The sequence below is a fragment of the Garra rufa genome, chromosome 14 (genome assembly GCF_049309525.1).
Source record: "Garra rufa chromosome 14, GarRuf1.0, whole genome shotgun sequence".
In the NCBI taxonomy this organism is placed as follows: domain Eukaryota; kingdom Metazoa; phylum Chordata; class Actinopteri; order Cypriniformes; family Cyprinidae; genus Garra; species Garra rufa.
Window position 1 is genome coordinate 3,089,129 of NC_133374.1, and position 17,364 is coordinate 3,106,492.

General features: G+C 37.8%; 1 protein-coding gene across 4 annotated transcripts in view; it reads left to right on the forward strand.

Annotated features, from left to right (window-relative positions):
- The first annotated feature begins 3,532 nt into the window (after positions 1 to 3,532).
- The window catches only part of LOC141285042 (uncharacterized), a 28,444-nt gene continuing 14,612 nt past the window's right edge, over positions 3,533 to 17,364 (forward strand). For 3 of the 4 annotated variants that reach the window (XM_073818078.1, XM_073818080.1, XM_073818081.1), the window contains exons 1-14: positions 3,533 to 3,708; positions 4,116 to 4,242; positions 5,047 to 5,158; positions 5,268 to 5,511; positions 7,458 to 7,568; positions 7,652 to 7,735; positions 9,706 to 9,783; positions 11,301 to 11,402; positions 11,595 to 12,647; positions 13,216 to 13,269; positions 14,092 to 14,154; positions 14,381 to 14,448; positions 15,748 to 16,272; positions 17,208 to 17,294. In XM_073818078.1, coding sequence (XP_073674179.1) covers positions 4,161 to 4,242; positions 5,047 to 5,158; positions 5,268 to 5,511; positions 7,458 to 7,568; positions 7,652 to 7,735; positions 9,706 to 9,783; positions 11,301 to 11,402; positions 11,595 to 12,647; positions 13,216 to 13,269; positions 14,092 to 14,154; positions 14,381 to 14,448; positions 15,748 to 16,272; positions 17,208 to 17,294 — 2,663 coding nt within the window. In that variant the 5' untranslated portion in view covers positions 3,533 to 3,708; positions 4,116 to 4,160. The remainder of the gene's footprint in view (positions 3,709 to 4,115; positions 4,243 to 5,046; positions 5,159 to 5,267; positions 5,512 to 7,457; positions 7,569 to 7,651; positions 7,736 to 9,705; positions 9,784 to 11,300; positions 11,403 to 11,594; positions 12,648 to 13,215; positions 13,270 to 14,091; positions 14,155 to 14,380; positions 14,449 to 15,747; positions 16,273 to 17,207; positions 17,295 to 17,364) is intronic. The other variant, XM_073818079.1, reaches the window with a different exon arrangement.

Sequence of the window (17,364 nt, forward strand, 5' to 3'; positions counted from 1 at the left end):
TTTTAAAAATATTTACATAGAATATATATTTTTAATAGATAAACAACAGATCTTTTCTTAAATATATACATGCATGTGTGTGTATTTATATATACATAATAAATAAACACAGGAAACACATATATGTGACCCTGGACCACAAAACCAGTCATAAGGGTCCGTTTTTTTTTTTTTAAAAATTGAGATGTATGTGTCACATAAAAGCTGATAAATAAGCTTTTTGTTGATGTATGGTTTGGGACAACTGGACAGTATTTGGTCGAGATACAACTATTTAAAAATGTATAATCTGAGGGTGCAAAAAATCTAAATATTGAGAAAGTCGCCTTTAAATTTGTCCAAATGACGTTCTAAGCAATGCATATTACTAATCAAAAATTAAGTTTTGATATATTTATGGTAGGAAATTTACTAAATATCTTCATGGAACATGATCTTAATATCCTAATGATTTTTGGCATAAAAGAAAAATCGAAAATTTTAACCCATAGACTGTATTTTTGGCTACTGGTACAAATACACCTGTGCTACTTAAGACTGGTTTTGTGCTCCAGGGTCACATATTATGTAAACAAAAACTTTTATTTTGGATGCGATTAATGGTGAATAATTGTTAAACAGCCCTAGTTGACTGTAACGTTGGATATAACAATATAACATTGACTGTAACGTTTTCCAACAATGTAACATTGACTGTAAGACTGACTATGACAATGTAACGTTGAGCGTTATGTTGACTTATATGTTAACTATAAAAGTGACTATAACAATATGATGGTGACTGTATCAGTGAGTATGCCATTGACTGTTACGATCATTGACTAGCCGTTGACTATAACAATGAAAGTTGCATTAAGTACAATGATGACTATAACGACAAAAGCGATAACTATATTAACATCAACACAGTTTTATCCTAAGCACATGTTGTCGCTTTAAATTCTCAAGTTCTGATTGGCTGTCAACGTTCCCTCATGTGATTACAGTTATAGTTGTAACACAATGGTAATAGTGATTGCTGTAGTTATCGTTCGTTCTTCTGTTCTGAGTGAAACTATAGCACTATAGCAGTTCCTCACGTTAGATGATGTCAGAGATCTTGATTTCTGGTTCGTAACATTAGTCACTCATTCCAGACACATTCAGCCACAGCACTGGAGTACATTACACTGGAGAATGCTGCTCTAATGGAGACTAATACAGAGCCCCATATACTCCTGACTGACGCTCATCACGCATGTTTGCTCATTTCATCACAGCACACACCAAACACAGACATCATCCTCCCTCAAGAACAGATCACCGCAGCAGATCGAGTCGAATAGACTGCTTCTTCTTCTCCTCTGATCTCACTCTCATGGACTCATCGTCTGTCGTTTAGCGAAACACGAGAGCCATTCTCATGTGTGATTTGATTTGGGAATAACAGGATTCCGGATTCTCTGAGTCTGAACGCTGAGGGCTGGGTTTCCATCCGGACAAACACTCATTCCTTCATTCCACTCCATCGCTTTTGTTTTAATGTTCATTCACTGCATCGCATTGTAATTCCAATCAAGGCATGTTTTAGTGGTTTATTTTATTTAGAAACCAGACATTCTCAGCTACTGAAACCCTATTGAAAACCATTGAGATGTCTGTTAGAAATGCTTGTAAAACTCTGAAACCGTTCCAGAAAGTACAAAGGGGCCAAACTTGAGGTGTTTGGAGAGGAGGAAAACAACTGCTGCAGTGTTATTGAGATCTCTCCGGTTAAACAAGCGTATATTTCTGAGGTCAACCTGCTGTTTCTGTAGGGATGTTTTGTATGTAGACGTGTCGCCTTGCTGGTCAAGTCTGGATTGATGTGAAACACAGTGAGGTGGTTTTGTTTTATGTTTACCGTGATTCCGGAGGACCATCATGAATGTCACAAACTTCTGTTCTTAAAGCAGCTTGCCTTGTGTGTTTTTTTTGTGTTTTTTTTACACTGATATTTATTTATTTTCTATTTAAGGCTTGCCTAATATGCTTAACATTTTTTCACATGTGTTTCTGATCTATTAAAGCCAAGTGTGAATACTTTTGTTGGTGTGTACGGTGTAACAAAAGCACATATTAATAAACGATGTTGTATCTTTTCTGACTCTCTGGTGTTGTTTTTGCTGTTTCTCTTTACCTGAAATTTTGAGCAAAGCTATAAAAAGGAGCTCTTTTATAATTAATCACATCCAAAATAAACATTATTGTATATATAATATATGAGTGTGTACTGTGTATATTTAGTATGTGTATATAGAAATACACACACATACAGTATACATTTTAAAAACATGCACACCACCAAAGTTTTTTTTAAAGAAGTCACTCAACAAGGCTGCATTTATTTGCATTAAAAATACAGCAAAAACAGTAATATTGTGAAATATTTGACCTATTTAAGATAACTGTTTTCTAGTAAATAGTGAAATATTATTATAGTTTAAAATAACAGTTTTGTATTTGAATATATTTTAAAATGTAATTGATTCCTGTGATCAAAGCTGACTTTTCAGCATCATTACTGCAGTCTTCAGCGTCACATGATCCTTCAGAAATCATTCTAATATTCTGATTTGCTGTGCAACAAACATTTATTTTTATTATTATTATTATCAATATTTCAAACAGTTTAGTAATTTTTTCAGGAGTCTTTGATGAATATATAGATCCGAAGTTCAGCATTTATCTGAAATAAAAAGCTTTTGGAACATTATACACTAAACCATTTAAAAGTTTGGAGTGTAACTTTATTTATTTACTTATTTATTTTTAGCATAGATGATTTATATTGATCAAGAGATGATAAAGACGTTTATAATGTCACAAAAGATTTCTATTTCATATAAATGCTGTTCTTCTGAACCTTCTATTCCTCAAATGTTTTCAACATAATAATAATAATAATAAATGTTTTTTTTTTTTCAGCAGGAAATCAGTATATTAGAATGATTTCTGAACAATCTGCAATCTGAAGACTGCAATAATGATGCTGAAAATTCAGCTTTGATCACAGAAATAAATTACATTTTAAAATATATATTCCAATAGAAAACAGTTCTTTAAAATTGTAAAAATATTTCACAATATTACTGATTTTGCTGTATTTTGGATTAAATAAATGCAGACTTGGTGCACTAAAACATTAAAAATCTTTGTGTTCAAAAACTTTTGACTGGTAGTGTATTTACATGTATATATTCATATTCAAATAATTTATATTATATATAAATATATTTAATATATAAACAACTTATTCATCGATATATACATACTAAATATACACAATATACACACAACTTTTATTTTGGATGCGATTAATCGCGATCAATTGTTTGACAGCATACTACTTAGCTACTTACTTAGGCGTTTTCGGATACCTTCCTTATTTAAAAATGTATTAAAATAAAAATGGCTTACATGTTTTGTTTGTATATTTATTGTAGCTGTAATAGCGCATGCGTTGACGCTGTTGAGGGACTTTTATTGTGAAGCGCGGCTGCCGCGGCCGCCATGTTCCTGTCTGGTTGCTGTGATGGAGACGCGGCGCTTCGGTTTTTAAACTTTCTGTTTTAAATTCAGAAAATCCTCTGAAATCCTCAACGTCTCAGACCTCAAGCAGCAGAGCTGTACAATCACACGATGCTTTTAAAAACACGACAGAACTGAAGGCGTGGGATCAGAGAGCAGGTGAGGATTAACGTTAAACTAATCGCGTTAAATCATCAATAATTATTATTAATACGAATGTTTGTATTTCATATTCAACAATCCAGACACTCGCTGCTCAACTTTCACTCAGGCTTTACTGGTGATTAGCTTTATATTCTTATATCCAGTCGCTTAATTTACTCGTCCAGGCTTGTATTTTTATTAAATATGGATCATAACTAAAGTCCTGTCAATGTTTGCGTTTACATATTTAATATTAACAAAGAGCAGCGATTCGACCGTTTTTCTGAGGTAATGTTTGTCAAAAACAGTTCGGTGTCGATTTTAATGTTTAATAACATTTGTAGGTAATATTTTTAAGTAGATGTTGTTTGCAGAATGTGGTGTGTTTGTAAAGTTTTAATATGAAGTGAAATTAATTGAAGGCCCGTGACCGCTGCAGTGCGCGCTCCTGTCAAGCCGTCGTCACCATGACGACCACGGGGCTGCGCATCGGAGATCAGGTGGTGCTGGAGGAAGACTATGATGAAAACTACATCCCCTCAGAACAAGGTTATTATTATTACACACCAGAACAACTTTCTGATTTCCTGCAACTGAGAATTTGTGCTTAATTATCATGAAAATAATGTCACAATAAAAAACATCACAGTTATTCTGAAACTGACATGAAGATATTTTCATGATAATTAAGAATAATTTCTCATCAGTCTGGATGGAGGTATTATAGGTAGCTAAAATTTAAAACCATAAAAAACATATCCATTATATCAGAAAATATTAAATAAAAGTTAACTTTATTTTTTTACATTATTTTTAACGCACAAATATGGAAGCTTTTTCTGCCACGGTAAAAATAAAGGCAATTATAACTTTTGATCTTAAAATTTAGACTTTTTTTGATCTTAGAAATTTGAATTTATATCTTGCAGTTCAGAGTTATTAGAAAAACTGAGATTTTATTTATTTATTGCTGTGAAAAAATATTTTTATGTTTTAAATTTAGTTTCATTTAGGTACTAAAACTTATAAAACTTAAACTTAAAAGTCGAGACACTGCAGGTAAATAGGGTAAAAAAATTAACAAATGGTTATCGACTTACCCAATTGAGTGATTACATTGATTATTGCAGTCATTTTTTGTACGTTTTTAATAAAATGTTTGGATTAAATATGCAAATGAGGCATTATTTAAATAAATATGAGCTAATTTGCATACATTTCTAGTTAAAAAGTCTAAACACTGGATGAAGTTAGTTTTAAAATTGTAGATGCTGGTCTATTGAGAACACGTGTGCTTACGGTCCATTTGTGTGTGTGTGTGTGTGTGTGTGTGTGTGTGTGTGTGTGTGTCAGAGATCCATGAGTATGCCGTTGAGATCGGCATTGATCCGGAGCGTGAGCCTGAGCTGCTGTGGTTGGCCAGAGAGGGGATGGTGGCGCCGCTGCCGGCCGAGTGGAAACCATGGTAACACACGCTTACATCACACACACACACACACACACACACACACACACACACACACACACGTGTTCACATGGAGACAGGAACTGCCTGTGATTGTGTGTGTGTTCAGTCAGGACGTCACCGGTGAGGTGTACTACTTCAACTTCTCGTCGGGTCAGTCCACCTGGGATCATCCGTGTGATGAACACTACCGCCACCTGGTGGAGCTGGAGCGCCAACGCAACCAACACGCCAGAACCGCTCCGGCCGCCGGCACCGCCCTGAAGAAAGACAAGGACAAGAAGAAGAAGAAGGAGAAGAAAGACAAGAAGAAGGACAAGAAGAAAGAGCCAGAGGGAGTCAGAGCTCCAGGGGTGAGAACGTACAGCAGTCTTCAGACATCTCTTTATTTGATCAAAAATACAGCAAAAAATAGTAAAATATTATTACAATTTAAAACAACTGTTTTCAATATGAATATCTGTTCAAATGTCATTTATTTCTGTGATGCGCCGCTGAATTTCCAGCATCATTACTAACCTTAACCTCATCCCCCGCAACTAGCTTTAGACATGCTATCAGTGTACTAATTTAACTTAGCAACATAATCAATGATGTCAATGTGTTAAAACCAAGCAGCAACCTCCCGCTCTCTCTATTGAAACCAACACAGAAGTGGCTTAAACTGCAGTTCATGGACTGTCCGCTAGAGAGAGTCAGTCCCATAGAGGCCCCATGTTAAAATGCCCAACTTTACAGCGGAACAAAACATGTTTACAGCCTGGTTCAAAAAGTGGTTTTAGTCTGTATAGCTAGTTTCGCCCTTCATGTCAACTGTTTTATAGCTCATCCGTTTAAGTTACATTAAGCCTTTAGTTCAGCATAATTAAGGGCGTGGCCACTTGAGTGACAGGGGGATTGCCGCTGATGTCACCACTGGTGCGCTAGGTGGGTGTGGTTTCAGCAACCAGCTCCACCCACGTCCCGCCTCTTTGCCCATTTTCGATGATCCAGGAGTGACGCGCGATGACGCGATTCCAAGATGGAGTCTATGGATAAAACATGCTAACAATAGGCTATCAATATGCTAATCATGTTAAAAACTAGCTAGCAACATGCTAATGACATACTGATCATGTTTAAAACATGCTAGTAACATGTTATTCATGCAAGAAACATGTTAACTAAATGTTATGTTAACAACATGCTAGCAGCATGTGAATTATCTTAAAAACTAACGACATGTTAATCATGCTAGACACATGTTAGAAGCATGTTAACAACATGATAATCGTGCTAACAACATGCTAGCAAAATGTTAATCATGCTAGAAACATGTTAATGACCTGTTATTCATGTTAACAGCATGCTGGCAATATGCTAATTTTAAAAACATGTTAGCAACGTTATTCATGTTAAACACATGCTAGAAACATATCAACAGCATGATAATCATGCTAACAACATGTTAGCAACATGTTAACCATGTTAGCAACATAATAGCAGTGTGCTAATCATCTTAAACACAGGTTAACAACATGCTAACAACATGCCAATCATGCTAACAACATGTTAGCAACATGCTAATTATGCTAACAACATGCTAACAACATGCCAATCATGCTAACAACATGCTAACAACATGCCAATCATGCTAACAACATGTAATAACATGCTAATAATAGTAAACATGCTAATAACATGTTAGTAATATGCTAATCATGTTAAAACAAGCTAGCATAACATGATGATCATGTTAAAACCATGCTAGTAACATGCTAATAATGTGAGAAACATATTAGCAACATGCTATCTACATGTTAATTATGCTAACAGCATGCTAGAATCATGTTAATCATCTTGAAACAGGTTAACAACATGCTAGTGACATGTTAGTCATGCTAACACGTTAATCAGGCTAGCTACATATTAACAACATGCTAGTAACTTGTTAATCATATTAGCAACACACTAGTATCTTGCTAATCATGCTAGTAAGATGTTAATCACGTAAACAACATCTATCTATCTGTCTGTCTATCTGACATTGTATTGCCTTCAATACATTCCACATTTAAGCTTTAAAACTACTTCAATCTATTTCAGACTAAAAATCTTTTTCAAACTCTCCGGTCAGGCTTTCTAAAGCTGACTTTGCAGTTTGTCTTGACAAACTTTTTTTATCTAGTTTTATCTAGTTTTTGTAACATTATAAATGTGTTTTGATCAGTCTAGTGCTTCTTTGATGAATAGAAGTTTTTAATTTGTGTCAGTCATTGCTCCTGAAGTGTGTGAGCTGTGGTGATCTGTGTGTGTGCAGGTGTTGGCTCCTCTGGCTCCTCTGCGTGGTCTGTCTGAGGCTCCCGTCGCTCCTCTCAGAGCTTCTCTAGGCGTCTCTTCTGGACTCCAGCCGCTCAGGACGTCTCTGGGGGTAAAACAGCAGGAGTGTGTTTGAGTTCTATCTTCTGAATGTTCTCTGTGTGTTGGGTTCTGATTGTGTCTGGTGTGCGTCAGGCTGGAGCGTCGAGCTCTGCTGCGGTCAGGAGCGTTCAGGAGGAGAGGAGCGCTGAGGAAGATGAGGAGATCTCAGAGGAAGAGGTGAGTCTCAAACACACTCACTAGGGCTGTGCATTTAATCGAAATTCAGTTTCACTTTCGATTTCAGCTTCAAACGATCATGAAAATGCAGTAATGGAGATGATTATTGCGCCCCATTCCGTCTTCTTTCCAGTGGTGCGCCTTCGCTCCTCCATAAAAGCCTGATTTCACATCAGCAAAATCATGTAACGTGACTTTCATAAACGGGACGTGATTGATTTATTAATGTTTCTTTGGTGTAGTGTTTTTAAGAGAACTTGCGCTGTTCTGTGTTTGCGCTCAGAGACGGAGCAGAACACGGACATGGAAAGATATCTTTTAGCTCAAGGTGCGCCTAAACGCTCAAATACACACAGAAATATTTCTAAAGGAGGCGCTTGGTGATTATTCATGTAAACCCTGTCAGTTCTGTCTTAAATGATCATAAACAGTAGAGAATGAAAATATGTGTGTAACAGTAGATTGGATTCGTCTGGCTCTTAAAGCGGCAACAAATATTCCTTCTGTCGTCTTTGTGCTCAATGTTAATAAAATGTAAAAATACACAGAGTAAAATCACTCACTGCTCTTGAATGAAGGACTTTTATAGTTTTAATATGAAACAAAGCAGGTTTAACTATTAGTTAAGATGCTGTTTTATTTTACATTCAAATAATTACATTTAATTTTTGTAGTATTGTTAGACTACTTTATTCAGTATTTATTAAAAAAAAAAACATTTTTTTTTTCTGTTGTATTTCTATCTTTAAATTAATCACTATGTAAAGTTTTGGTGTTAAGTTAATTGTGATTACAATATTGACCAAAATAATCCTGATTCTGATTTTTGCCAAAATCGAGCAGTCCTACCACTCACACACGTCTGAAAGTGAATACATGAGTTCAGATCTAAGGCCCCGTTTACACTGTCAGTTAAATGCGACCCAATTCCAATTTTTTGCTCATATGTGACACAGATCGGATCTGTTCTATGACAGTGTAAACGGGTAAAAAACGCATGCATTCGGATATTTCGAGATTGGTTTCAGGCCTCATTCATATGTGGAAATAAATCGGATATAAATCATATATGTGCCGATGCGACTGTCGCGTAAACGGGCAGATCGGATCTTCGGAGGCATTGCGTTCTGTGCGTCATTAAAATTGCTACAATTTGTTACTTCTCTGCGGTTTAATGACATCTTATGTTACCCTTACTGGCAAAATGAGTGTAAATACACACAGGATATTTTTAGGCAAAATCGTAAAAAAAAGTGAAAAATGTCGGTTGAGGTTTTTTACAAAAATGAGTTTAATAAGCCCCATCTAGCGATCCCAAATGCTCCAGATAGTGATTAGACATTTAAAAGTTTCTTTGTTTGTACAATTACTGAGAGGATTACCTTTGCTCGCTTCTCGCGCTGACTGTCATCCAAAGTGTGCGCATAACGCATACACACAGAATTACAGTATTTCAGAATTCACGCAAACATAATCTGTTCTGTCTTAAGTGAACGCTTTGGGGAACTGTTTGGGAAAAACGTATGTTTTTTTTCATACGTATTTGTTTTTCGCACATGAATGTTTTTGTAAAATCATAAAGGTAATGCTTTCTTTCTTTCTAGGCTACTTGTTATACTGTTTTTGTATCTGTTCTCATTTAAAATGGCAAATATAAAATAAATACATAGCTGTATTGTGATTATTAATATAGTCATTATTAATAAGAAAAGAGCTGGAGGAATACTTTAATCTTTCTCATAAGAGAAGTCCGACAAATCACGCATCATATTTTAAAAAATGTGTTAATTGTGACTCGTTTGATCCGCACTGATCACGTGTGAAGGAGGTAAACGATAACAAGGCATGCGCGATGTTTAAGATGGTATGGTGAGTGTAAACGCATGAATCGGATATAGGCATCAAATCAGAATTGGGCATCAAGACCTGCAGTGTAAACGGGGCCTAAGTGTGTGTGTTTGTGTGTTTAGAGGCCCCAGGATTCAACTGGACTCCTGCAGAACCTCCATCTGGATCTGGACGCTCTGGGAGCCGGACTGCAGTACGAGGTGAGCACCAAACACATCACATCCTGCTGGAGAAAAGCTCATGAACACACACATCAGTCAGGTGTTCAAAATATTATTTATGTTTTTATAACTGCAGGTTAAAGCATTCCATGTCACTCTGAGCTGCATTAAACCGTGTAAATACATCTAAATGCCACTTCAGATGCAGCTTCTGTGTTTCCTCTGCATTTCAAAGATGACTTTTGGTAGTAAGGAAAAAACGCCCAAAAACTTGGAAAAGATGAATCCCTATCACTGCTGTGAACTGACCACACAGAATATGAAGAAATCAAAGAATTCAGGAGTCAGCTGTCCACGATAGTCCTTGAAATACCAGCACAATGAAAGCCAACTTACTGAAATGCTATGTAAACTTACAGTTATTATTATTATTCTCCTCCTTGAGCTTTACCTTTATGAACTCCAAACTCAGCCCACATCTTCAGATTGATCTGACTCTAGTTGCTATATCTTTTCTAACTGATCTGACTTAATGGTTTTCCTAAAAATGACGATTAAAACTTACATTGACGGAATGTTCAAATGAGCCAACACTATTCTATTCTATCTAGCTATCTATCTATCAAACATTAAGCTTTTAAAACTACTTTAAACTTCAAACAGTCTAAATTTCAGACTGAAAACCCTCAAACTTACAACTTTTAAAACTTGGAAATCTTTTTAAACTTCTTTAACTTTCTGGTCTAGCTTTCTCAAGCCAACTTCAAAGTTTGTCTTGACAAAGTTTTTTCATCTAGTTGTTTAAATGAATATAATAATTAATACTTTTGACTCCATTTTCTTAAAAGTGGTTTAAAGTCTGAAATGTATCGTTTTATGAAGCTTTTTCTTTTTGCGAAAATATTTGTTTCTGAACTATGTTACTATAGAGATGTCTCTACCCCGCTCATATGGTATTAACCTTATTTGTGCAGGTCTTAAAAAGTCTTAAATTTAAGCTTAAAAATCCTGTAGAAAGCCTGAAATACATCCCATCCAGCTGGAGAAGAGCACATGAATACACACATCAATCAGGAGTTCGGACTGATCTCAGGCAGTGGTGCTGTTTTCAATAGTTTTTGGTTTCCTTCACTAATACCTGAACTTTCAGAAATCATTCAGTGGAGATGCAGAATGATGTAAGATAGGAGCACTAATTGCATTGAGTTCAATGATGTAGCTCTAAAATCACACAAATGAATGTCAGATGGAAACTCTCTTCTATTTGAGCTATTTCAATGTCTGGAGACACTTCAGCTCACTCTGGACCATCACCACTGAAGATATTCCATTCCTCTAAAAATCAAATGTGCAGTGATTTCAGCAGAAGGCTTCATCGTGTGTGTGTGTGTGTGTGTGTGTGTGTGTGTGTGTGTGTGTGTGTGTGTGTGTGTGTGTGTGTGTGTGTGTGTGTGTGTGTGTTTGTGTGTTTGTGTGTGTGTGTGTGTTTGTGTGTTTGTGTGTTTGTGTGTTTGTGTGTTTGTGTGTGTGTGTGTGTGTGTGTGTGTGTGTTTCAGGACAGTGAGGTCAGTGTGACGGTTCCTCCTGAAGAAAGAACAGAACCTGAACTACAGGATTTGGCCCTGTCCAGGGATCACAGTCCAGAAGCTCCTTCAGAGGTACCTGTCTGTCCTTCTGTCTGTCTTTCTCTCTTCTACTCCTCTCTGCAATTTCTCCGTTTGTCTGTGTTAATAATACGCCTGTTTGTGTGAGGTTTGAGGGATTTGCATGTCACCTCACAGCGCATCTGTCTGTCTGTCTCTCTGTCTTTGTGTGTCTGTTTGTCTCTAACTCCATCCCTCCACTGTAAGGACTCGTTATGTGGACGTCACCTCCGTTCCACAGCAGCGGCCGACAGCAGCGCCGCTTCGCCACCTCTCACCCCCGATGCTGCGGCGTCCAGCGGCTGTGAGGAAGACCAGCAGATGAGCGAAAGAGCGCAGGAGGTGAAACAGTCAGATGAAGCGGAGAACAGACAGATCGCAGATGAAGATACAGAGAACGATGAGGAGATTGAGAGATTCAACAGTCCTGAGGAGAAGACCGAAAAAGAGAAAAATCAGGCTGAGAGTAAAGATGAAGAAAAGACGGAAGAAAAGATCGTAGATGAAGAGACGGAGAACAATGAGGAGACTGATGAACAGATTGAGAGATTCAACAGTGCTGAAGAGAAAGAGAAGAACCAGACGGAGGAGAGAACTGAAGGAGATCAGACTGAAAGTAAAGATGAAGAAAATCGGGAAGAACAGAATGAACAGATCAGAGATGAAGAGAATGACAACAGAGAAAGTCAGGAGGTCGATGAACAGATCGAGAGATTCAACAGTCCTGAAGAAAAGGAGGAGAGAACTGATGAAGAGAAAGATCAGGCCGAGAGTAAAGATGAAGAGAACGTGGAAGAACAGAATGAACAGATCAGAGATAAAGAAAGTGAGATTGATGAACAGATTGGAGATAAAGAGAAAGACAACACAGAGAGTGAGATTGAGGAACAGATCGAGAGATTCAACAGTCCTGAGGAGAAAGAGAAGAACCAGACGGAGGAGAGAACTGAAGGAGATCAGACGGAGAGCAAAGATGATGGAAACATTGAAGAGGAGATGATTGAAAGAGAAGAACAGGCTGAAACACACAGACAGGACAATCAGCCCATGAACACAGAAGAAGAGGCTGTCAGAAGTGTTTCCTGTGAGGAGGAGGATAAACATGAGGAAGAGCAGAGAGAGAGTGAAGGACGTGTCTCAGAGGTGTGTGAGATTGACGGCGAGGAGACGGAGCGCTTTCACAATAACAGCTTTCGCCCTCAGTTATCACGTGTTAAAGCAGGGAAGTTTATGCCTCAGTGGAATCCAGTGTCCAGTGAGGTAGGACTGAGTGACCCGCCCCTGCCCACAAGCCACGCCCTTTCCATATGCCCCGCCCCTGCCCTGCCCCGCCTGTGTCTGTCTGTGTTTAGATGCTTCACTCTGTCCCACACAATGCACGCAGCACTGGAGTCTGTGTTTGTTTGGGGCTGCGTGAATCGCCTCTGAAACCTTTGATTCAGTGATTCGTTTGTTCAGTGATTCGTTCGTTCAGTGATTCGTTCATTCAGTGATTCGTTTGTTCAGTGTTTGTGTGTCGTGTGTTGCTGCAGAGAGGAGCTGTGTCTCAGCACTGAGAAAGAACTAGTCTAGCAGTTAGTCAAGAGCTAATTAAACCAGTTTACCCCTTTTATGTAACCGACTTAAAGTTATGACTTATAAGTCTTGAAGAAAGAAATTAGATGACTAACCTGGCCACAGCCAATCAGAGCTCCTCTCTGCAGCAGAGCTGAATCTCCCAGCATCCTCTCCTCATTCTGCTGTGTGTTATATGTGTGTTATATGTGTGTGTGTGTGTGTGTGTGAGCTGATGTACGTGTGTCTGATGTCATTTCCTGTTCTGTGACAGGAGTCTGAGGACGGTGGAGCAGCAGCATCGCTCTCATCCGCTGATAATGTGCAGGTATGAAAATGTCTCTAATGCTCATCAAAGTTACATTTATTTGATCAAAAATACAGAATGAAGTAATATTATGAAATATTTTTGCAATTCAAAATAGCATTTTTTTAATCTGAATATACTTTAAAATATAATTTATTTCTGTGATGCACAGCTGAATTTTCAGCAACGATCCTTCAGAAATCATTCTAATATCCTGATTTATTATCCGTGTTGGAAACATTGCTGCTTAATTTTTTTTTGGAACCTGTGATACTTTGTTCAGGATTCTGTGATGAATTAAAACTTAAAAAGAACAGCATTTATTTACTTTTTATCAAAGTAACACATCCTTGCTGAATAAAAGTATTAATTTCTTTCAAAGAGAGAAAGAAAGAAAAAAATTACTGACCCTGAACTTTGAACGAGGTGTTTATTGTTACAAAAGTTTTCTATTTTAAATAAATACTGTTCTTTTTAAAGCTTTATTTATCAGAGAATCCTAGAAAAAGTATCACAGGTTTCAAAAAAATATTAAGCAGCACAACTGTTTCCAACATTGATAATTCTAATAATAAATCAGGATATTAGACTGATTTCTGAATGATCGTGTGACACTGAAGACTGGAGTAATGATGCTGATAATTCAGCTTTGATCACAGGAATAAATTCTATTTTAAAGTATATTAAAATATAAAACCACTATTTTAAATTGCATTAACATTTCACAATATTATTTTTTTCTGTATTTTTAGTCAAGTAAATGCAGCCTTGTTGAGCAGAAAAGTCCTTTAAAAGCATTAAAAATCTTACTGTGGATGTTTCACTCTTCATGTGTTTCCTCAGGCTGGTTTTCGCTCCAAACTCTCAGAGAATGTGTTTGACCTGCTGGATCTGTCACCTGCAGTGGTAACACACACACACACACACACACACACACACACACACACACACACACACACACACACACACACACACACACACACACACACACACACACACACACACACACACACACACACACACACACACACACACACACACACAGACACAGACACACACACACACACACATTTATATTCCCAGCTCTACGGGTTTAAAGACTTATTTAATCTTCTGTCTGTGTGTTTCTCAGGACAAGAAGGAAATGGAGGGCGAGGCAGATGTGGACAGCTATGTGGACATCTCAGACTCTGCAGACAGGTGTGATGATGATGATGATGATGATGATGATGATGATGGTACAATTGAGGTCAAAAGTTTACACCCCACTTTTAGAATCTGCAAAATGATAATTATTTTAGCAAAATAAGAGGGATCATGTAAAATGCATGTTTTTTTTAGTACTGACCTGAATGAGATATTTCACATAAAAGATGTTTACATATAGTCCACAAGAGAAAATAATAGTTGAATTTATAAAAAGTTTACATCTCCTTGATTCAAGCTTGCAACTATTACAGAAGGTTCAAACACTCACTGATGCTCCAGAAGGAAAAAACACGCATTAAGAGCCGGGGGTGAAAACTTTTGGAATTTGACTTATTTTTAACTTATTTTATCTTCTGGGAAACATGTAAATATCTTCTGTATCCTCTGTAGGGCAGTACTGAATAAAAAATATGATATTTAGGGAAAATAAAAAAATGCACACATCTCTGTTCTGTTCAAAAGTTTTCACCCCCGGCTCTTAATGCATGTTTTGTCCTTCTGGAGCATCAGTGAGTGTTTGAACCTTCTGTAATAGTTGCATATGAGTCCCTCAGTTGTCCTCAGTGTGAAAAGATGGATCTCTAAATCATACAGTCATTGTTGGAAAGGGTTCAAATACACAAAAATGCTGGAAAACCAACAAAAACAGATTTTTCTGAAGAACAGCAGGCAGTTTAACTGTTCAGGACAAACAAGCGACTCATGAACAACTATCACTAAACAAAAAAAACACAGCTGTGGATCATTCAGGGAACAACTCAGTATTGAGAATCAAGGGGATGTAAACTGTCTCTTGTGAACTATATGTAAACATCATCTATGTGAAATATCTTATTCAGGTCAGTACTAAATAAACAATAACATGCATTTTGTATGATCCCTCTTATTTTGCTAAAATAATTACTATTATGTAGATTCTGAATGGGGAATGTAAACTTTTGACCTCAACTGTGTAAGTTAAGGATGAGCATGAGCACTTTAGACCAGATGACTAATGATCTAATGTAAGCAAATGTATTCAAAACCTCACTAAAGCAGAGTAACAGCAAGAACAGAGACTCATGTTCAGTTTTCAGTGCATTATTAGCAGTGTTTATTTAGCTTCACAAACTCTGAGTATCAGGAGTCCTCCTGCTCAGAAACATAACAGCAATTCAAAATAGGCAATTTGTGGCGATTTCGGTGAATGTCTATTTAATTTAAATAAAAAATAACTTTTTTTAAAGGTGTTTTTAATTGGTTTTAGTTTTTAGTGAATAAATAAAAATGATGATTTGTGCCTCCTCTCAGGCATCTGCTTGAAAACGTGACGTTAGCTCAGACGCCGGCGTCTCGCTCCGCTGCCTCCTCACCCGCAGATGACATCATCAGAACATCATCACATGACCAGCGACCGATGACCTCCCGCGGCAGAACCGACATCACTGACCACCAGAGGACAGAGAGACAGACACGAGAACGAGAAGAGCGGGAGGAAGAGGAGCGCAAGCAAGATGAAGAAGAGGAGAGGAAGAGACTAAAAGCTCTGAAAGAAGAGGAGAGGAAGAGACAAGAAGCTCAGGAGGAAGAGGAGAAGCACAAGCGTGACGAAGAGGAGAAGAAGAGACGAGAAGCTCTGAAAGAAGAGAAGCAGCGCATGCGTGATGAAGAGGAGAGGAAGAGGCTGGAGGAGGACGCAGAGAGGCAGATGGAGCAGGAGAGGAGCAAACTGATGGAGCAGACGCAGAGGAGACTACAGCTGCTCAGAGACGCTCTGATGAAGGACGAGGAGGACGAGGAGCGCCGGGTGAAGGAGGACAGCGCTGAGCAGCTCAGGTCAGGCACTGCTGCATTGTGGGTAGATGTGCTGTAGGAGCGTATATACAGTGCCTTGCAAAAGTATTCATACCCCTTCATTTTTGTCACGTTTTGTTGTTAAACTGCTTTAAATTAGTTTCTCCCCACATCAGTTTACACTCCATACACCATAATAATGACAAAGCAAAAACCAGATTTGCAAATGTTACAAATGTATTCAAAATCAAACACTGAAATAAGTAGATTGCATAAGTATTCATCCCCTTAACTCAGTCCATAGTTGAAGCAGCTTTACAGCCTCAAGTGTTTTTGGGTCTGATGTGAGCATCTTTGCACATCTGCATTTGGCAATTATCTGCCATTCTTTGCCTCACCTTTTCACCTCTCCATCTCTGTCAGCTTGGACATTTTCTAGAGTCCTAGTTGTTCCAATCGTCTTCCATTATGGAGAATGCTTCTGTCAACCTTCAATGCAGCAGATTTGTTTCTGAACTCTTCTCTAGATCATCGCCTTAACGCAAGTCTGTCACTGAGCTCTACAGGCAGTTATCTTGGTTTTTGCTCTGATCTGCATTTTCAGCTGTTAGACCTTTTCTGAGAGGTGTGTGTCTTTCTAAATCAGACTCATTCAAATGAATTTGCCACAGTTTAACTCCACTCCAAGTGTAGGAACATCTAGAAGCAATATGATGCTCCTGAGATACATTTTGAGTGTCCCAGAAAAGGGTATGAATACTTATGCAACAGGATCTTTTCAGTTTTTTATTAACCTGTTTTGTGCTGTCATTATGGTGTATGAGATGTAGATTGATGTGGGAAAAAAGTAATTTAAAGCAGTTTAACATAATGCTGCAACAAAACAAAATGTGAAAAAAATTAATGGGTAGGAATACATCTGAGCATCTCTGTCAGACTGAGTGCATGAAACAAATTACATCATGTGTGTGTTTCAGACTCCTGAAGGAGCAGATACTCAAAAGGAGACGAGACGAGGAGGAGCGACTGAATAACGACATGCACACACAACTACAACAGCTCAGGTACACACACACACACACACACACACACACACACACACACACACACACACACACTATATCACCATCAGTG